This window comes from Mesoplodon bidens, assembly GCF_964165515.1.
Source record: "Mesoplodon bidens genome assembly, chromosome: 19".
In the NCBI taxonomy this organism is placed as follows: Eukaryota; Metazoa; Chordata; class Mammalia; order Artiodactyla; family Ziphiidae; genus Mesoplodon; species Mesoplodon bidens.
Window position 1 is genome coordinate 18,753,860 of NC_138179.1, and position 20,763 is coordinate 18,774,622.

A 20,763-nucleotide genomic window follows, 5' to 3' on the forward strand; every position below is an offset into this window, starting at 1 on the left:
CCAGGCCTCCGGCAGGTTATCCAATCCCCCTGGGCCAGGGAGACACGGTGAGCAGGGAAGGGAAGAAGATGTAAATCAGGGAGAAAGAGGACAGGCACTTCTCGGGAGCCCTACACACACGCGCACAGGCGTGGGCACAGTAGGTGGAGATGGAGAAGTGCTGGCCTTTTTCTGAGTCCTCTTTCAGAAACTCAAGCCTTCAACCCAAGGAAGGGATCCAGTGCCCCTTTTCCCAACAGGGTCCGAGAGACCCCTTCTGAGTGTGGACTTGACAGTAGATCGCCCTTTTCCGGGGTGGTTCCCATTAAACTGAACCTAAGGTCAAAGGAGCTAAAGTCTAATAGAGGGATTTCATAGCACCCCGCCCCCACCCAGCCCTCTTTTCCTGCCCCCCACTGAAGCCAGCAGGGACTGACCACAGCACTGGATGGGTCAGCTAGGCTGCCTGTTACCTGACTCAGCAGCTGGGGACACAGAGCTGATTTCAAAACACAAATTCACATTCACGTTGCTGTAGAAGCCAATGGGCAGTGCCTTGGGGGTGAAGGTCATGGACAGCTTCAGACGAACCACAGGTCTTGAGCTAAACAAGACAGCAAAGAGGACCATGAGAAGGGACCACAGGACTTCTGGATCAGTGCCTGAGCTCTTTCCTTCATTCAGTGAATATATATTGAACACCTCTCTTATGCCAAGTGCTGTTCTGAGTCTTCAGGATACTATAGGGAAAGAGATAAGCCCTGCTCTAGTGGGAAAACAGACAACAAGCAAATAAACAAGAAGAAACAGGAAAATCCTATGTACAGGAAATGCTATGATACAAATAAAATAGGATTGGGACTCCCCTGTCAGTCCAGTGGTTAAGACTCCGTGCTTCCATTGCAGGGGGCCCGGGTTCGACCCCTGGTCAGGGAACTGAGATCCTGCATGCCGCGCAATGTGGCCAAAAAATAACTAACTAAATAAAATAGGATAAGGTAATAGAGACTGGGGGCTACTTAGCTGGTGGTCAGGGATGGCCTCACAAATGAGGAGACATCTAAGTTGAGCTCTGTTACCGAGAAAGAGCCCATTCTGTGAAGATCTAGGGGAACTGCATTACAGGCAGAAAGCACAGCTGATACAAAGGGCCTGTGGTAGGAATGAGTTTGCTTTGTTTGAGGAACACAAAAGTCAGCATAACTGGGGCACAATTAGTGAGACAGAGAGTAGTAACTAGTGGCAGGGATGGAGGGGTCTGCAGGGCCAGGCCATGGTAAGGAATTTCGATTTTACTCTAAGTGGGAACCACTGAGGGGTTTTGAGCAGCAGAATGAAAGGGTCTCTCTGGCTGCTGTGTGGAGAACGGAGCACAGGGAGTGGCAGCAGGGAAGGACGCCATGGCAGTGGTCCAGGCGAGAGGTGACAAGGTCATGAACTACTAGGAAGTACTTTGGAGGCAGAGGCAACAAGAACTTGTTGATGGGACGGCAGGGAAAGGAAAAAGAGGAATCAAGGCTGACTCCTGGGTTTTTATCCTGAACAAATGGCACCCTTTGCTGAGAGGGGAAGCCCGGGGAGGGGCAGGTGGGGAGAATGAAGGGTGGGTGGGTGAGTCCTTTTTTTTTTTTTTTTTGGCCGCCCCATGGGGTTTGCGTGATCTTAGTTCCCTGACCAGGGACTGAACCCACGTCCTCTGCAGTGAAAGCACCGAGTCCTAACCACTGGACCGCCAGGGAAGTCCCCCTTTTTTGTTTTGAATAAACAGCCGAGTCTGGAGCTTCGCGGAGAGCACAGGGCAGATTGGTGCCCCGCCAGATTATTTATAGCCATGGGACTAGATCACTCACTTAGGGATGGAGCACAGAAGCTCTGAAATTAATAATAGTAATAATAGCAGCCATCACTGAGCACCGTGCTAAATACTTTGCATTGATCCTCTCAGTCCTCATAACTCTGTGAGGTAGGTGCATTGTTATTCCCATTTATAGATAAGAAAATTGGGACTTAGAAATTCTGCCCAAGGGCACACCGTTAAGTGCAAGCGGAGGTTCAAAGCCAGCTGGGCAGAGCCGGTGCCCTTAACCACTGCACTTACTCCCTCCCATCAGTGCCTGGTGCCTTCAGGAGGTCACTTAGGGCAGGGCAACTGGGTGAAGCTGCCAGAAGGCAGAGCAGACCCCTACCGGAGCACAGCCGCCTGGCCCAGAGCGCCCACAGTGATGTCGGCAAGGCCGTCGCCACTGAAATCTAAGCCACCTGCCACCGATGTGCCGAAGTACTGGAGTCCTGGGGCCACCACTGAGGCTCTGATCCTCTGTGGATGGAGAAACACAAGGTGTCAGGGAGGTAAAGGGGTTTCCTTTTGGTTTAATTCAATCAGCAGATTAGCCTTTGTCCCCACCCCAGGGAGCCCTCAGCTGAGGAACTGGAAAGAAAACATCAAGGTTCTGCCAGGGAGGCTTGAAGGGGGGTGGGGCTTGGCAGGGAGAGTAAGGAGAGCAGGGGGTGGGGAAGAGTAGGGTCGTCCCAGGAAACAGTCAGGGGTCAGTGCAGTGGGCACAGGGAGTACTGGGCACAAGCAGTCCTCCTGTGGGGCTGAGGCGAGCGTGGCTCTGAACTACATTTCAGAAACACCACTGAAGCACAGGGTGGAAGATGGGGAAGAGGAAGGAGCCAGGGCAGGAGTGGCGGGGATGGAGAGGAGGGGCTGGATTTGGGAGACAGTAGGATCTTGAGGAGGCAGAGGCTGACAGGCCGAGCTGAGGTCTGGGATTAGCCTGGGTTTCTGCTGTGAGCAGTGGAGGGGTAGGGCCCAGAGGAGCAGCAGGTCTAGGGGAAGAGGATGCTTTCAGTTGGGCATCCTGAGAGTGAGATGCTGGAGGCCATCCAGGTGAGGGGCTCAGGAGCAGCTGGACACACAGGACTGAAGCTTGGAGAGAAACTGCAGCTGGATGTGAGTGAAAGTGCCCATAAAAGATGTAGCGTGGAAGTTGGCAATGGATTCCTGGGGGGTGAGAGCTAGGCTTGGGGTGGGGGGAGGGGTTGGGTGGGAGACAGGAGCCAGAGAAGCGACAGAGAGAGGAAAGAGGATCTGAGGCAGGTCCATGGTCAGGAATGCCAAAGAAGGAGGGAGTCACAGGTCAGGAAAGTACATGGATGTTGCCACAACCTCTAGCCCCACTGGAAGGGTCTGAGGTGAGAACCTCCAAGTGGCTTCTGTCCTTCAACCCCCTGGGACCTGCCTGGCACTTAGGACTGGAGCTGGCTTGGGACTCAGGCCATCATATCTGGGGAAGGTCAGAGTCCCAGAGTAGAGGAAAGAGAGAGCCCTGCGGATCACCTGTGGCTGGTTGGTAGAGAGGTCAACCAGCTGGTTGGTAGAGTGTCCATTGTAGATGTACACGCTGCCGAAGCCTACACCATCATCTGCCCCAAAGTCTTCCAGGGGGGCCCCGATGGCCACATCTATGAGCTCATCCTGACTGATGTCCCCCACTGTCGCCATGGCAAAGCCAAATCGCGCATAAGGTAACCCGGGGCGCCCACTCAGCGTGCGTACCAAGGAGAAGGAACCATCCTGTAAGGCAGAGAGGCAGCTCAGCCCTCAAGACAGGGATGCGGGGTGCCCACCCCACTGCCACCCCAGGAAGCATGCTCAAGGACTTGTTGATTCTGATTCTCCAGCAGGGAGGGAGTCTGTGGCTCAGAAGAGGCAAGAGACCTTCCCGAGTCTGCACAGTGAGTGGGTGGTGAAGCTGGGGTCCTCCTGCCTTGTAGTTCAGGACCAAGGGCTGCACTCGTCTGCTCCCATGACTGGGGTACTGGGGTGGCGATCAGGAGGCCTGGCTTCTCGCCTTGGCTCCACCACACACTTGCTCTGTAAACTGGAGCAAGTCTCAACATCACTGAGCCTCAACTTTCTCATCTGTAAAATGGGAGTAAGAGCTACCTCCCATAGTTACTGTGAGAAACAAGGGAGATCACAGACAGGATGTGCTTTGTCAACCGTGCAGCTATTTGCGATGTCATCACCATCAACATGAGATGATGGGTGGGGAAAGTAAGAAAGTGGGGGAGGGGATGGAGGGGAGCAGTCGCCCCACCAGGCTGCCATCCACCCTGAGCTCCCCATCACCGCCCTCTGGTGCAAGGCAGGGCTGGGGCATTCCCAGCCTCTGTCACCTCAGCCCCAGGCTGAGCAGCCACAGCCTCAGCCAACTTGTGAAGATGATGACTCTCCCACCTGCTTGTTCACACGATACACATAGACTCTGCCCTCCTCGCCTTGAACGTGGTAAAACGGGGCGGCCACCAGCAACAAGTCTGTGGTCCCATCCATGTCGACGTCCACAGGGCACAGCTCAGAGCCAAAATAGGACCCCATCTACAGGCCAGAGGGAACGCAGCTCACAGGAGTGCCGGGGAGGCACGCCCCCACCGCCAGACCCCTCAGCAAAGCTAGACCTCTGTTCTTGCTCTTCCTGGACCACCAAATTTGGGTCAGACCAGATCAATTTGTTCAGCAGAATAACACAAGAGACTGGGTGAACAGCCTGATCCCCCACAATGCGGGAAACCAGCTGACCCTCAGACACGCAGAGCCGGGGCGGAGGCTGAGTTCTGTCTGAGTTCTGCCCAGGCTGGGTCCCCAACCCACTGTGTGCCCTGGAGCGCCCCCCTTTCCCTCTGGGACCTCCAGATCCCCATCTGTAATAACGGGGGTGGGGGTCCTTCTCCAGCAGTACCTGCTCGCCCTCCAGCACTGGTACAAAGTTGGTCTCTTTGCCCTCCTTCCGGAGCTCAAACACAGCCCCTCGCTGCTTGTGCCGTGGAGCCCCTGCCACATAGGAGAGGCCACAGGCCTTGTGCAGCACAGCCACCGAGTAACCTGGTGGGGCAGATGGGGAACTGTGATCAGGATCTCCCACTGGGCCATTCCTTTGCCCCGCCCCCACCTTCCTAGCCAGGACTTCGAAGTAGCTTGGGCAGGGAGGCAAAAATGGAGAGACTATCTTTCTAATCCTTTTAAAATCATCAGCGGTGGCTCCACTTACCCATCCGGCTGCTCACACACGTGTCCCACCACATAGATGGGATAGACACACACGATCATACATACAGCTTCACTCAAAATACACTCCACACACATTCATCACCCATGTTCATCACAAACGCAGTGCATGAAGACTGAGGAGGGGTGAAGGGTCACCCACCGCCATTACTAATGGAGAGGCCCTACCTCCCTAGGCAGCTGCCGGGCCCTGGCGCTTTGGTACCAAGCAGGCCTAATTCTCAGCCTCAGGCTCCCTAACTGGGGCCCTTCCCTCAGTCCATGTGATGGACCTGGGCCCTCCCCAGCTAGGAAGCACACTGCAGCCTGTGTCCCTGTACAGGACCCGCCCACACCCAGGTAGCCTCCAGGCCCCGCACTCACCCAGGTAGCTGTATTGCACAGCCTTGGCATCCACTGCCGTCTGGTTCAGGAAGCGGCCCTTGCGGCTGCTCATGTTGTAGAACAGCGTGCCCCCCGACCAGTCGAAGGCCCCTACAGCACCGAGCAGCACCTGCCCCTGCAGGAGACAAGGGTTGGCGGCCATCTGAGCGGGAGGGACCCAGGGCCAGCCAGGGTGGCCTCGGGTCTACCTGCCAGCACAGCAAACCCTGCAGGGGGGATGAGGGGCATTCAATGCACCCGGCCAGAGACGCAGGAGGAAGGCGAGAGGCAAACACTGGGTTCCTGCCTTGTACCCATGATCCTGTCAGGGCAGCTGTCCCTCCAGTACCAGCAACCCCTGGGGCAGAAATCCAACCCGGGGCCCAGATGTTGAGCATTTAAAAAAGTATGACTGGGCTTCCCTGGTGGCGCAGTGGTTGAGAGTCCGCCTGCCGATGCAGGGGACACGGGTTCGTGCCCCAGTCTGGGAAGATCCCACATGCCACGGAGCAGCTGGGCCCGTGAGCCATGGCCGCTGAGCCTGCGCGTCCGGAGCCTGTGCTCCGCAACGGGAGAGGCCACAACAGTGAGAGGCCCGTGTACCGCAAAAAAAAAAAAAAAAAAAGTATGACTGAGGGACTTCCCTGGTGGCACAGTGGTTAAGAATCCGCTTGCCAATGCAGGGCACATAGGTTCGAGCTCTGGTCCAGGAAGATCCCACATCCCGCACAGCAACTAAGCCAGTGCTCCACAACTACTGAGCCTGCGCTCTAGAGCCTGTGAGCCACAACTAGTGAGCCCTCGTGCCACAATTACTGAAGCCTGTGTGCCTAGAGCCCGTGCTCTGCAAGAGAATCCCCCACTTGCCGCAACTAGAGAAAGCCTGCGTGCAGCAACAAAGACCCAACGCAGCCAAAAATAAATTAAAAAAAAAAAAAAAAAAGTATGACTGAGCAAAATGGGGCTCATGCCCTCCAAGTCTGCACAGCCTGAGTCTGGCACCCAAGGCCCACCTGTGTCGAGTGACGTGCTAACCGCGCTTCCACCACATGCAAGGACGGTGTCCTCACTGCCCGTATCCCTCCCCGTCTGTGGGGAACAGGGCCTCTGGTGGGGAGAAGTACCCGGCTTGGTAGGCAAGCCCACCCAGGCCTGGGTGTTACCAGTCTGTGTTAAGGAAGCTGTTTAATCCTTGAGCGCAGGACGACATGACCTCCTGTTATAAACAGGGCCATTCTCTCCTCGACCTCAAAGGTCCAGGTTAGGGCGAGCACACAGAAGTGTTTTCCTTTGTCCTAAAATGGCTCTTTCATGGGACTTCCCTGGTGGTCCAGTGGTTAAGATTTTGCCTTCCAATGCAGGGCGCGCAGGTTTGATCCCGGGTTGGGGAGCTAAGATCCCACATGCCTCGGGGCCAAAAAAAACAAAATATAAAACAGAAGCAATATTGTAACAAATTCAATAAAGACTTTAAAAATGGTTCACATCAAAAAGTCTCTATTAAAAAAAAAATCTTAAATTGGCTCCTTCAGAGGCCTCACCACAGGACGGCACTGAGAGCCAGGGGACCCTGAGTCCCTGGGAGTCGCCGGGGCCCCTCCTCTGTGGAGAGCCTGCCTGGTGCTGAGTCGGCCACGTACCTCGTCCAGGATCTGGGCGCTGAACCCAACCTGTGCCAGCTGGTAGTGGAGGGCATCTCCGACCGTGCCTGGAAGCCAAGAAGCCCAGTGAGACTGCTGTGGGCCAAGGTGAAGGGAGAAACCAAGTCGGGGAAGGGTCCGGCTTGGCCTCCTCCCAGAGGGAAGGATGTTCTGGTAGGATGGGACGAGCGTCAGGTTGGAGTTGAGATCTGGGTCCTGCTTTAGCAGCTACTGGCAGCATAGCTGGGAAGAGGGCCGTCCCCTCCCTCTTCCTGGGCCTCAGTTTCCTCACCTGGGAGCTCCTGGGAGCAGGAATCATGCCCCAGTCACCCTTCTTCCTCCCGCACCAGAGAGAGCTTCTCATCAGAGTTTCATGGAATTTGGGGGAAGTGAGGAAGGCTGGGGATATTGTTGCCTTTTTAGAGATGGAACAGCTGAGGCTCAGAGAGGTGACAGGAGTTGCCAGAGTGCCACATGGAGGGAGGACAGGAGTAGGGCTGGAGCGCGGGCCTCGGGCCTCCTGCTGAATGCCGAGGGGGTTGCCACAGGGTGGCCAGGGACCTGGAGCCTCACCTTCCACGCTAATGATGCTCTGCTGCAGTTTGCTCAGCAGCCCATCCAGCGCTGAGTAGTTGGTCACCTTGAAGGCATGGTCCTCATCGGGGTCCGAGGCGATCAGCTTCAGCTCGTTGTACGCCCTAGTTTTATTAAATGCATCTCCCACCTGCACAGAGGCCCTGGGTCAGTGGGCCAGCACCGCGAGGGCTCTCCAGGCCCAGAGAGAGAGCTGAGCCCCTCCGTCTGGCCTTCAGGGCCCCCCATCACCTCCCTCCTTCTCTCCCTGCTCCCTGTTCTCCCACACACTCTACGTGTGTTTTCCTGAACACACCGGGCTCCTCACCCCTGCCCATGCTATCCCCTCTGCCTGCAGAGCCCTTCCTGCCTCCGCTGTGCCCTAAGTCAGCTACTCCTCTTTGTCCTCCGAGACTCAGCTCAGCACCCGCTCCTCCTGGAACCTTCCCTGACACCCCTCCTGTGGGCTCCCGGGGTGTCCACTGCTCTCCCCATCACTGCTGGGCAAGTGAGCTGTGACCACCACTGGGAAATGAGCCGTCTGCGGGGAAGACCCTGAGTGGGGTGGGGGCGTGCGGGGTGCATGGGACACGGGGGCTGAAAGAAGAGAAGTTGGTGAGTGTTTGTGAGCGCAGCAGGGTTTGGGCAAGCTGCTTACTGAAGCCCTTCTAGGAGCCCTGGCTTCTCCCCACCCCAGGCTGTACAGGGTCACGAGGTATCCCCCAGCTCCTGGTTCTTACCCCAATGGCAAAGCGCTCAACACCTTGCATCTTTGTGGAGTCGATGACAGTTGTGAGGTTGAGGGGGTCCCCGAATATGTCCCCATCAGTGAGCACCACCATGACCTTGGATGCCTTTTCTCTGGAGCCATGGCTTGGTGTGAAGATGTTGTCTCTAAATCGGGGAGAGTAAAGGGAGAGAACTTTGCCAAAGGGATGACTGAGCCCTGGGGAGATTTTATTCACTGACCTGTTTTAGAATTGAAGAGGATTAAGGAGCCCTCCTGGGAGAACAAAGGCTCAAAGAGGGGTGGTGATGTCCCTGGGTACACAGCTGCGCGGGTGGAGGTGAGGCTGCAACACAGGTGTTCTTACCCCTCACCTGCTCCCAATAGAAAGGTGCTGGACAACTAGAGGAAGCCAGTGCACAGCAACGAAGACCCAGTGCAGCCAAAAATAAGTAAGTAAATAAATTTATTTTTAAAAAAGAAAAAGAAAGGTGCTGGACAGCACTGGAGTCTATTCCTCGTGTATATGTGTGGGAATAATAATGGTATTAAAAACAGTGGCTAAGGGGCTTCCCTGGTGGCACAGTGGTTGAGAGTCTGCCTGCCGATGCAGGGCACACGATTCGTGCCCCGGTCTGGGAAGATCCCACATGCCGCGGAGCGGCTAGGCCCGTGAGCCATGGCTGCTGAGCCTGTGCGTCCAGAGCCTGTGCTCCGCAACGGGAGAGGCCACAACAGTGAGAGGCCTGCGTACCGCCAAAAAAAAAAAAAAAAAAAAAAACAGTGGCTAAGATTTACATAGAACTTAGATGCCAGGCACTCTGGTATGCACCGTACGTATTTTAAGGCAAGTACTATTATTATTATTATTATTATTATTATTATTATTTATCATTATTACTGGCCACACCTTGCAGCTTGCAGGATCTTAGTTCCCCGACCAGGGACTGAACCCTGGCCTCAGCAGTGAAAGCGCCAAGTCCTAACCACTGGACTACCAGGGAATTCCCTATTATTCTCATTTTAAAGTGAGAAAATTGAAGCATAGAGCGGTTAGGCAACTCGCCCAAGGTCTCACAAGTACAAACTGTAGCTGGGATTGAACCCAGGGAGCCTGCCCACTAAGCCCCTCTGATAAGCACTGTGCCCTACTGCTGCTCGCAGGAGGAGTCTTTGGAAGGATGTTTGGAGGACTGTCTTGGGGTGTCATCTATCAGCCAAGGCTGGGTTGGAAGGCCTCACAATGTCCCCTTTCAGCCAAGGAAGAGCCTGAACCCTGACCCTCTCCTCTACACAGTCTGTCCAGCCACCTTCTCCAGGTAGGATGCCTCAGAGCCTCTGGGCAGGGCCGTGGACTGGCACTCAGTAGGTGTACAGGTAATTCTGTTGCCCTCACACTCACAGGACATGCTGCATGGCAGAGGCAGTCTTGGTGACATTCCCCACTTGAGTGATGTTCTGGACTCTGGCGAGGGAGGCTGTAACGTCTTGGCTGTCCTGAAGGTCAAGCTCTGTCTGGATGACTTCCCCATATTGCACCAGGGCAAAGCTGCACTGCAGGGGAGGGGCCAAGAGGGAAGGAGTTTGGCAGAGTTGCCCAAGGCCACCCCTGCCCCTTAGATGGCTCCGCCTGGAAGCAGTGGAAGAATCCACTCGTTCCTCCTAGTCTCTGGGCAGGAGGAGATGCTCAGGCAGAGGGAAATCTCTAAGCCAGTGGGGGTGGAGGAAGGTGTGGTAGTAATGGCTCCCAGTGAATCACAGACTTCTCCTTGAGTCCATGTCCCTGTGTAGTCCCCCTCTTCCACACTGACTCCGGGATAGGCCAGGTGACTTGCTTTGGCCAATGGGACATCAGCAAATGTGATATAATCAGAGGTTTGGAAAGTGCTTGCCATGAAAGAGTTGGGCTGGGCTGCTGGAGACACATGGTCCAGACAAGCGAGGGCATCTTAGGGTCCAGTCAAGCAACCAGATGTCTGCAGCTGCAGGAATAACTCTAGGCAAGACCAGCAAAAGAACCACCCAGCTGAGCCCAGACCGAACAGCCGACCCATAGAAGGAGAGCAGATCGCTGGTGGATGTTTTGAGGTGGTTTGTTCACAGCGGTAGGTAACGCACAAGCTGTGTGAGTCCAACTCTTAGGGAAGCTCACCTCAAAGCACTTCTCATAGATGTTCTTCATCATGTTGGAGATGAAGTCTTTGGCTCTCTGGAAGTCTGGGGGATCAATGCTTCCTGAGCCATCCAGGATGATGGCGATCTCAGTGCCTGGGCCAAGACAGGGAACAGGTCAGGAGTGGGCTTGGCATCTGGGGCAGGAGTGAGGGCAACTCGTCCTGCCCTGAAGGGCACCCACCCAGTTCAAGCCCCGAGGGCTCAGTTCAGGGAGGGCATCAGTGCCGCTCCCAAGAGTGAAGCCTTTGTCTCAGAGGCAGAGAGAGAGCCAGAACCTGCTCAGGCTCTGACTTGCTGTATGAGTCACTCCTAGCACCCCCACTCTCTGGGCCTCAGTTTTCCCATCTGTAAGATGGAGAGAGACAGGGCCGGGACTGGCCAGGCCTGTAGAATCCAGCCACTGCTCTCCATCTTTTGGACCTAGGCACGCCTCACCCCTGAAGGTTGCCAGCCTAGGGAGTCAGCTCTGAGAGCTCTGGGAGCGACCCAGATTTGCCTCTTCTCACCAGCTGCCTCCTCGTCCTCGTCCTCTGTCTCCTCCTCCTCCTCCACCTTCAAATCCCGGCGCAGTCTGGCTGTGTTCTCCATGCTGCTTTTTTTGTTCCTGGAGCAGTGTCCAGCATCCACAGGGGCATCAGGGTCCAGTAATTTTTCTTTAAGAAGTACACACGGAAGAGCTCAGAGTCAGACGGCCTCCTTGTTCACCTCCAGGGAAGCCTGCTTTAGCTCTGCCCTGGTTCCTTCACATGGGGCCTAAGCTGCCTTGCCCCCTCCGGGCCTCTGTGTCCCTCTGCATCTACCACAGGCTGGCGCCTCTTCTTGCAGACCCCAGGATATCCCTTCAGAGCTGTCCAACGAGGGTCCAGTCCTTACCAAGGTCGGAGAAGTAGACCTGGGCACGGGGACGGAGGTCAGGGGCCAGCAGGATGCAGTTGCCTGTGAGCTCTGAGCTGAGGCTCTGGGGCCACCGGGTCGTCACTTGAATGCAGATCTAGAGGAGGGGGAGAAAAGGAGGGGAAAGCTCGGGTCACCCCCAGCCCAGGCTCCTTCGTCACAGCCACACCCACACCCCCACGTCAGAACCCAGTGGCTCAACCAGGCAGGGGACGCAGGAACAGCTTGCTCATCCCTCACCAGGGGTAGGAGTCGCTGCCTGGGTCAGTGTGCTGGGTCACACGGAGTACCCAGCTCAGAGCCGCTGTCAGCCCTGGGGCTGCCAGGGATACAGTTGGGCTCAGCCCTGAGAATAACACGCCAGTCAGGACTGGAATCCACACGGTCAACCGCAGGGGTAGCACCAGCTCCCCAAGGCCCTCCATCCTCCCCTGCCACGCATACTCACCAAAACACCGTGGTGGTTCCGGACAACTGTCACTCCACGGTACCTCCCCTTTGGGCTGGGGACAGTCTCTGAAACAGTGAGGCCCAGGTAAGGAGGGAGGAATGCTGGGAGGCAACCCAGGAGCCAAGGTCAGAGGGCACAGGGCCATCTTGGTCAAAGCCCCATGAGGAAGAGCTGGCCACTCAGAGCATCCTCTACAAGCTGGATGGGGGGGCCTTCAAGGACAGGCCTCTCTTCCAGGCTCATTCGGTGTCTCATTCAACATATGCCCCGTGATGTCTGCTCTGTGCCCAGCCTGCGACAGATGGTGATAGGGATCCAGAAACACTGAGACCTGGTGCTGGTCCTCCAGGGGCCCCTGGGCTGGTGGGCAGGCAGGCAGAGAAGCACCAGCTGGCAGGCGTGTGCAGCACCAGGGAGGAATGGCAAGAGGCTGAGGGGCTGGCCCTAGAATCCAATGAACTCCCCCCTTCTCAAAGTCCTGTCTCCGGGGAATGTTACTGTCCCACATCCCCAGGGGCAGAAGTGTAGCTCCTTTCCCTCCCGCCCCACTGTGGGCCTCAGGAGACTTGCATTTTTGAGTCCCAGGATCACTCAGTCACCCTGCTGGACCATGTGCCCTTCTGAGGCAGAGATGGAGGTTGTTCAACACAGCACCTCCCACAGAGACCAGGACTCCACCTGACATGGCCCAGCGTTCGTCAACAAAGTGGGCCTTCAGTTGGGCTGGGCAGGATGGGGAGAGTTTGGTCAACGAGCGAATTAGGTCCCTTCCTTTGTTCATTCAAACAGCATTATTGAGCACCTAATATATGGCAGACCCCATGCTAGGCGCTAGGATGGCCACAGTTAGGTTGCAGGGTCAGGGTGGGGGGGAGGGTTGGGTTCCAGTGAGGCATGGTGAGTTGCAGTAGGTTGGGTTTTGGAATCAGGTGGAGTTGGGTTTGCATCTGTGGTGCTGCTCAGATGCGTGACCTTAGTCACAGTGGAAACCAAAGGACTTCTCTGAACTGTAGCTTTCTCTTCTGTAAAATGGTGTGGTTTTGAGGATTAAAAGTCCGCGAACCACTTAGCAGAGTGTCAGGTGACTCAGTAAGCACTCCATCCATTTTAGGTTTCATTTTTGTTGTTAGGATTGGGTCTGGAAAGGTGGGTTGGGGGTTAGGGTTGGGTGGGGATGGGACTGGGCACCAGGATGGAAGGCTTGCTGTGGCTGGTGGTAGAGCCTAGGGTGGAGAGACCGGAATGGTTGGGCTGGATGAGTGGGATTCCTAGAAAGGAGGTCCTGGGAGCATTCCCGGGAGCAGGGGCTGACTTACCTACTGGCTGGCAATGGAGCTCATCCTGAATGAGGGAACACTGATACAGGGGCCCTGCCGTCCTGCTGGTCCTGGGACTGGTTACCAGGAGCCTGAGTGAAAGAGTAGGCCGCAAAGTTGAGCTGGTCAGCGATTCCCTTTTCCTCCCTACCTGCCCAGACACAGTCCTTCCATTCCAGGCCCACAGACCCACAGGTTCCCTGTGGGGAAAACTATGGAGAAGACCAGACCTGGAAAGGCGGGCAGGCTCCCAGCCCAGGATGGTGGATCTGCATTACGAGGGAGGCATGGGCTCAACCTTTGCACAGCTCCAGGCAGGAAATGGCTAAATGCATCCCCTCTCTGCCTGCTGGCCCACCCTGACAGAAATGGGGTGACATTGGTGGTAAGTAAAGACTCGCTGCTCTTTGATGGCGGTGGGGGGAACCAGGAAGCCACCAGCAGCACAGTTGCTTCTGTTGGGGACAGTGCTGCCTTCCTAGCGGCTGCAAGGGCACCTGCCCCACCTGGCCCCAGTGACAGCACTTCCTGAGAAGAGCACACTTGTGCCCCTCTCCTAGGGGCAGGTCAGAACTGGAGGTTCTGGGCCCCTCTGCCTGGTTAAGGCAGCCTCAGGAGACGTGATTCCCAATGGCAAACTCTGCCCCCTGCCCAGGGAGACAGCAGAGAGCCAGCGTCAGCCTAAACATTCTCAGTGTGCATGCTGCCCAGGGAGGATCAGGGCTGCCCCAAGACAGGGAGAGAGCTCCCCATCCTAGGAGCTGTGAGTAGGGGGTGTTGGGGAAGGGGCCCGAGGCTGAGCTTGGTAACAGTGAACCAAGTCCAGGGTTTTATGCTGAGGGCAGTAGGAAGCCACAGAGGACTTTATAAAGGGGAAGCTTTATAAAGGGGAAGCTTTATAAAGGAGAAGCTTTATAAAGGGGATTAGACAGGTCATGATGAGTTACAGTGGTTTGGGGGCCAGGAACAAGGTCGTGTTTCCACTTCCTCACCTCCCGTTACTTGACATTTAAAAAAATTATGAAATATATCATTCACTTATCTCCATGGGTGACAGGATAATAATAAAATCGACACCTGTGTGTGTGCCCTACCCAGCTTACCCCACCCCAAGCTGACTTCCACCCCTGACAGGGCTCCTGTCAAGGTCAGCAGTGGTCCACACATTGCCAAATCCAAGGGACACCTTTCTGCCCTCATCTTCCTCAACCTCTCGACAGCCCAGGGCATAAGTAACCACCTCTCCCTTGAATCACTTTCTTTTTGATTCCCCTGACCTCTCTCACCACTCCTTCTCAAACTCCTTTGCTTGCTCATTCACTGTCTGACTTCTAAATGTCACTGGTGTCCCGGGGCTGGGTCCCTGTTTTCCTCGCCCACACACTCTCCCTGGTGATTGATCCCCTCCAATCCCTGGCTTCAATACACCTATCAATGCTGACATTCCCACCTTTATATCTGCAATGCTAGCATCCCTCCACGAGAAGCCAGACCAGCACAGCTCTAGAAAGCAGAATAATGGCCTGCCCTGCCCAGAGAAGTCCATGTCCTAATCCTCAGAGCCCATGAATACGCTACTGTTTATGGCAAAAGGGACTTCATAGATTAAGTTAAAGATCTTGTGTTGGGGAATTTATCCTGGATTATCTGGGTAGGCCCAATGTAATCACAAGGGTCCTTATCAGACCCTTTAAAAATGGAGGAAGGGGCCACAAGCAAAGGAATGCAGGCAGCGCCTAGAACCTAAAGGAAGTGAGGAAACAGATCCTCCCCTTGAGGCTCTAGAAGGAACACAGCCCTGCTAATGCCTTGATTTCAATTCAGTAAGACCCACTTTGGACATCTGACCTCCAAAACTGTAAGATAATAATTTGTGCTGTTTTAAGCCACTAAGTTTGTGGTGAATTGTTACAGCAGCCCTAGGAAACTAATAAATAAACAACTGCCCATTGTCTAATAGGCATCTCAAACTTAGAATGTTCGAAACAGAACTATGGTCTTGTTCTCCCTTGCCTGAACTGAACCGTTCCATCTTCCCTGACACAATACACGGCACCACCAACCACTATGTTCTGAAGTCCAAAGCCTGGGGGCACCCTTGCTTCGTCTTTTCACTCATCCCCTTCATCAAATCCATCAGTAAACCCTGTTGGTTTTTCCTCCAAACTGTATCTAGAGAGCATCTCTTCTCTCTGTTTCCCCTGACACCATCATCTTGCCTGGTGTGTAGTAATAGCCCCTGGTTATTTTTTCTGTTGTTCGTTTTTTAAATTTGCTCTTGGGACTTCCCTGGTGGTCCAGTGGGTAAGACTCTGAGCTCCCAATGCAGGGGGCCCGGGTTCAATCCCTGGTCGGGGAACTAGATCCCGCATGCATGCCGCAGTGAAGATCCTACGTGCCTCAGCTAAGACCCGGTGCAGGCAAATAAGTAAATAATAAATAAATATTTGTTTAAATAAAATAAAAACTAAAATAAATTTACCCTTGTAAATTACACCATGTCACTCCCTTGTTTCAGCTGCGTCCCCGTGCACTTAAGCAAAGAGTCCATACCCCTTGCTGCAGCCCACGGGGCCTTGCACGATCTAGCACCTCCCCACCGCTGAGACTCCCCTCCTGCTCCTTTGCTCTCCGAGCTCTAGCCCCGCACTGGCTGGCGTCTGTTCCTAGGCTGCCCCCAGCTCTTTCCCGGCTTGGGCCCTCTGCCTTGCTGTGCCCCCTCCCCCCAACCTGGTTCATCCTCGTTCCTTGGCCTCGCTTAACCGTCACCTCCTCACAAATGCTTTCTCCAACCAGCCTCACCTCACAACCCACTTACTCTGCTTTGCATCATCCCATTTATTTCCTTCCCAGAACTTGTCCCCGTTTGATAGCATCCTGTTTACTTGTTTACTGTTTATTATCTGTCTCTCCCCCTAGCCTCTAAGTTCCCCAAGGAAACTTACAGTCTAGGGGGAGAGGAGCTTGGTAACAGTGAACCAAGTCCAAGTCCTCACAAGTTCCCCAAGTTCCCCTTGCCTCTCTTGTTTGCCATGTTATTTCCAGCACCTGGAACAGTGGCTGGCACAGAGCAGAGGTTCGGTAAACATTTGTTAAATGATGACTGAACAACAGCCGAGGCAGCACATGAAGGGGCTAATCTGGGGCAAGGCTGAGGGGCAGAGGACCACGTGCAGCGGAGCCCCTCAATTAGGTCGCCTGCTCAACAACCTTGCCTCTTTCCCCAGACCCCTCCCAGCCTGAGCCTCAGCCCTGGGCCCAGCGCCTTATTCTCTGCTCCCCCGCAAAAGTGGGCTCAGAACTGGGATCCAACCCGACCACGTCTTGGTGGGGTAGGTGCAGGCCTGGAATAGCCTCAGCTCTCCTTCCTCCTTTAGGCCTTGGCCCAAGCTGTTTCTTCCGCTTGCAATGCCTTTCAGCTCCTTTTCCTGCAGAGCAATCTTCCCAAGTGCCAGCTCCTCAGGAAGGCTTCCCAAAAGAAGGAGCACCTTGACCCCCTCCAAGCCCTCCAGGAAGCCCTCACCACTGGACACCTACACTTATCCCTGGCTTTTGTTCCCACCTAGACTGTGAGTTCTTGAGAGACCACCATGTACAGCTGCACAGGCTGTTCACTGCAGAACCCAAGGTTGCCACCCATATCACAGTCACGCAATGCCGGGGGCCCGGGGCCCCGTCTGAGCTGCCTCTGCCGCCCGCCCCTTTAACCACCTCCACCATGGTGGGTGGTCTCTTGATCTCCAGGTTTATCGACTGAGTGGCTGGCAAACTAAACTATAACTGAGCTCACCATCAGCTGACAGCCTCAGGGACCCTATTACACCTGGGCTGAGTGCAGCCCAGCTCCTGGCTTCACCCAGCTGTAACTCATCTCTGTCCTCAGAGTCTATTCCCATGCCGCCCAGGGGGAAGGCCTTCGTTACATTCCACTCCACCCCACTGCAGCGGCCAAGTCCCTGATGCTGCCAGCCCTGGCTGTTACAACTTACAGAGAAACAACGTGAGGGAGAGAGAGGCACGTGTCATCCTCGCACGAGGAGCCCAGCCTGTTCCTCTGCGGCCAGGGCGGCCAGAAGCGCGTTTCCTGCCCTGTGCAGCAGCCCGTGGTCTCAGGCTCCAAGGTTTGAGGCAGGAACCCAGAGGTGCCTCCCACCACATCCTTCCCCCATGCACGTTCACACCCGTGAGACCCTCTCTGCTTCAGCAGGTGTCCAGGGAGGTTTTCTTGGGCCCAAGTGGGCTCTTTCCCCCACCCCTGGGGGGCTCAGAGCCTTCTGCTCTGGGTACTTCAAAGTCCCCTCCTCCACTGTGGCCTTTCAGCTTGGCTTTTTTAAAAATATATAAGTTTATTTATTTTATTTATTTATCTTTGGTTGTGTTGGGTCCTTGTTGCTGCGCGTGGGCTTTTCTCTAGTTGCGGCGAGTGGGGGCCACTCCTCGCGGAGGTGCGCAGGCTTCTCATTGCGGTGGCTGCTCTTGTTGCATAGCACGGGCTCTAGGCACGTGGGCTTCAGTAATTGTGGCACGTGGGCTCCACAGTTGTGGCTCACAGGCTCCAGAGCGCAGGCTCAGTAGTTGTGGCGCACAGGCTTAGTTGCTCCCAGCATGCGGGATCTTCCCAGACCAGGGCTCGAAAAGGTGTCCCCCGCGTTGGCAGGCAGATTCCCAACCACTGCACCACCAGGGAAGCCCTCGGCTTGGCTTCTGAGGGAGGGGGGTTAAAGTCTGTTGGGTCTGAAGCTGGAGTGGTGAGGGCCCTGCTGGGGTACTGGAGGGAGGGGGCTCGGCAGGAGATGGTCACAGCATGGCTGAAACCCGGCCTTGACCTTGATGAGTGCGGGGAGTGCAGAACGCTCACGCATTGCAAACTTTGGTAAAACTGAATGCTGACCCAGCTTAGAAGCCACGATCCAGCAATTCCACTGCTGGGCACCCTGTGCCTGATAAAAAGAAGTGCATTCAGCCAGTGAAAGAAAGTGCAGAGCTGGGCCGGGGGTGGGAGCGGGGGTTAACTCTCGCCTGGGATGTGCGTGGAAGGGAGCACATGGCTGCAGGGGGCTTATGCGAGGCTGGTCCTGTTCTGCCTCAATCTGGACGCTGCTTACACGGGTGGCTCACTTTGTGAACATTCGCTGACGGCACTCTGATGACGTGCAGTTTTCTGTGCAGCAATAGAACTTTATCAAGACAAAACACAGCAATGCTTACCTTTAATTCTTCTTCCTGGAGCCAGAACATTCCTAACAACCTTCTCACTGCCCTTCAAGCCTTTCACGCTCCCCAAACCTTTGTGCCCGGTGACAAAGCACGGCCCACCTCCCCCATCCAATGTCTCATCACGCTCAGTTTCAGCCACCGACACCTTCCCAGCCCCCCCACCTGGCTCAGGCTGGCTTCCAGACTTCTAACCAAGCAGCTCTCAGCCCTGACTCCCCCTCCCATGCTTTCTCACACTAATTCCTATTCAGCCCCTAAGTCCCAGCGTCGAGGTACATCCTTTGGCTGAAGGACACATGTGCCTCTATGTCCCCAACGCACCCTGGACATCCCCACAGAGCAGTCTTCACTCCTCCTGTCATCGACCAACTTGTCTGTTTCCCACAAGAGCCTGGGAGCTCCATGAGGGCAGGGACTGTCTCCTTTAGTATCTTATCCCCCTAGCTTTGCCTGGCACTGAGTACATGCTCCATAAATACTGATGAATGAATGAATGAATGAATGGGCCCTGCCCTCACCACTTAAATCTAATGGTCACCAACCTCTTCACTGGACAGTGAGGAAATCAAGCATGGGGTCCAAGCCCACTTGGCTGGCGTGGCCATGGCCCAAGTCCAGGGCTATGAGGCTGCCTTGGGAGCCACCACTGCCCACCCATCTGCTACCAAACAGAGCTCCACTCAGCCAGGAGCCCTGAGTGCCTCACCTGGCTCTGCCCCAAAGCTATCTGGACCCTGGGCTCATGGCTCAGGGGTGCCGGGTCTGAAGGAAACCCCTCACCGTGGACCAGAAGCAAAGCAAAGCAGCGGCAGGTGAGGGGTGGGGTAGGGAACCAGCCAGGGGCAGCTGGGCAGTGGAGCAAGCACAGAAAGAGCCCTGCCACAAACAAGACAGGGAGAGGAAGGGCTGCTCTAGAGTAAGGGAGACTAAAGAGATACAGCCACAATATGCAACACAGGAACCTTGACTGAACCCTGGCTTAAAAATGAGCAGCTCTAAACGTCATCTTGGTGACAACAGGGGACATTGGAGTGTGTGTCGTGACCCTTCACTGCAGAACTTCTCCTAAAACCAAAGACATGTCTCTAATCAGCACACCACCACTACCTCCATCTGATAGAATCTACATTTGATTTACTTGCTTATTGTCTATTTCCCCTGAGCATAAGGATTTGTGTCTGCTTTGCTCACCACTGTTCCCTCAGGGCCTGGCACACGGTAGGTGCTATTGTATAAATGCTTGCAGAGTGAATGGCCATGGTATAAATAATTCTACAACTTGCCTTTTGCATTTTACAATGTGTTTCGAGACTGATCCAGTTCATTACCACTGCACTCAATTCGCTCATTTTACCTGCTTCAGTGTCGCATTGGATGATTCACACCTTATGTCTTCCATTTTTCCAACGATGCTTATTTCAAAACAATGTCCCAGTCAATATCTCTAGGTGTGCCCCCAAAGTTCCCCCTAAGGGTTGGTATCTGGGGGTGGAATCACTGAGTCAAGGGCCACCTCAGCTCTACCTGATACAGCAAAATGATTCTCCCAGGTGGTTATACCAACTCACATTCCTACAAGTTCCTGTTTCACCCCATCCTTACCAGCAGAATGCTATCAGACTTAAGATGTTTTACTTATCTAATGGGTGGGTACAGATGAGAAGTTTAAAATACAAAGTAATGCGTATTGGTCTTAAATTTGGCCAGAAACTGTGCCAAGCACTTTATGTGCATGAACTCAAATACTCTTTGCAACAACCCTGTGAGGTAGGAAAATATCACCCCCACTGCAGAGATGAGAAACTGAGGCTGGGGGTTGCGTGCCTCGCTATAAATACAGAGCGAAGCTGTCACCGAACCACGGCGACCAGATGCAGCCTCCTCATAACCACCACGCCCGCCTGCCTCATATTTTCCATTTAAAAGAAATATTTTCTGTCACTGTCCAAAATTTCTATGTTGAGCACGTTACTTTTGTAACAGATGAAAGAGCCTTGATAAAATTTGTTTTAAAAGTTTTTTAGCCTTCCCTCCCCCACCCCCGGAGAGCCCAGGGTGAGGAGAGGGGCCGGGGCTGGGAGAACGGGCCCTGAGCTAATGGCCTCCCCCCTGCACGCCCGTCTGAAAGGGGGTTCTCCCCAGGCTGGGGGGTGGGGTGCCGAGGCCTTGTCTAGGGGCCTTCTCAGGCTCCTCGAGGACTCCTCAGTCCTCATGCACCCCTCCCCGTGCGCCAAGCCCCACTCACCAGGTCTGGTTGGTGCTGGAGTCCTGATGCAGAAGTGAGCTGATCACGTAGGGGACGTCTCCCTTGGGAGTCACCCAGGTCCGGACCATGTCCACATTGAAGGTGGCCA

General features: G+C 54.8%; 1 protein-coding gene across 4 annotated transcripts in view; it reads right to left on the bottom strand.

Moving 5' to 3' along the window:
- Positions 1–20,763, bottom strand: part of ITGAE (integrin subunit alpha E) — a 69,893-nt gene extending 49,130 nt beyond the window's left edge. For all 4 annotated transcript variants that reach the window (XM_081219405.1, XM_081219406.1, XM_081219404.1 and 1 more), the window contains exons 1-16: positions 20,655–20,763; positions 13,193–13,284; positions 11,874–11,941; positions 11,405–11,522; positions 11,038–11,184; positions 10,509–10,624; positions 9,759–9,910; positions 8,370–8,523; positions 7,630–7,780; positions 7,057–7,124; positions 5,417–5,552; positions 4,728–4,870; positions 4,226–4,366; positions 3,323–3,559; positions 2,166–2,296; positions 453–583 (exon numbers count right to left, since the gene is read on the bottom strand). In XM_081219405.1, the coding sequence (XP_081075531.1) occupies positions 453–583; positions 2,166–2,296; positions 3,323–3,559; positions 4,226–4,366; positions 4,728–4,870; positions 5,417–5,552; positions 7,057–7,124; positions 7,630–7,780; positions 8,370–8,523; positions 9,759–9,910; positions 10,509–10,624; positions 11,038–11,184; positions 11,405–11,522; positions 11,874–11,941; positions 13,193–13,284; positions 20,655–20,743 (2,074 nt within the window). In that variant the 5' untranslated portion in view covers positions 20,744–20,763. The remainder of the gene's footprint in view (positions 1–452; positions 584–2,165; positions 2,297–3,322; positions 3,560–4,225; positions 4,367–4,727; positions 4,871–5,416; positions 5,553–7,056; positions 7,125–7,629; positions 7,781–8,369; positions 8,524–9,758; positions 9,911–10,508; positions 10,625–11,037; positions 11,185–11,404; positions 11,523–11,873; positions 11,942–13,192; positions 13,285–20,654) is intronic.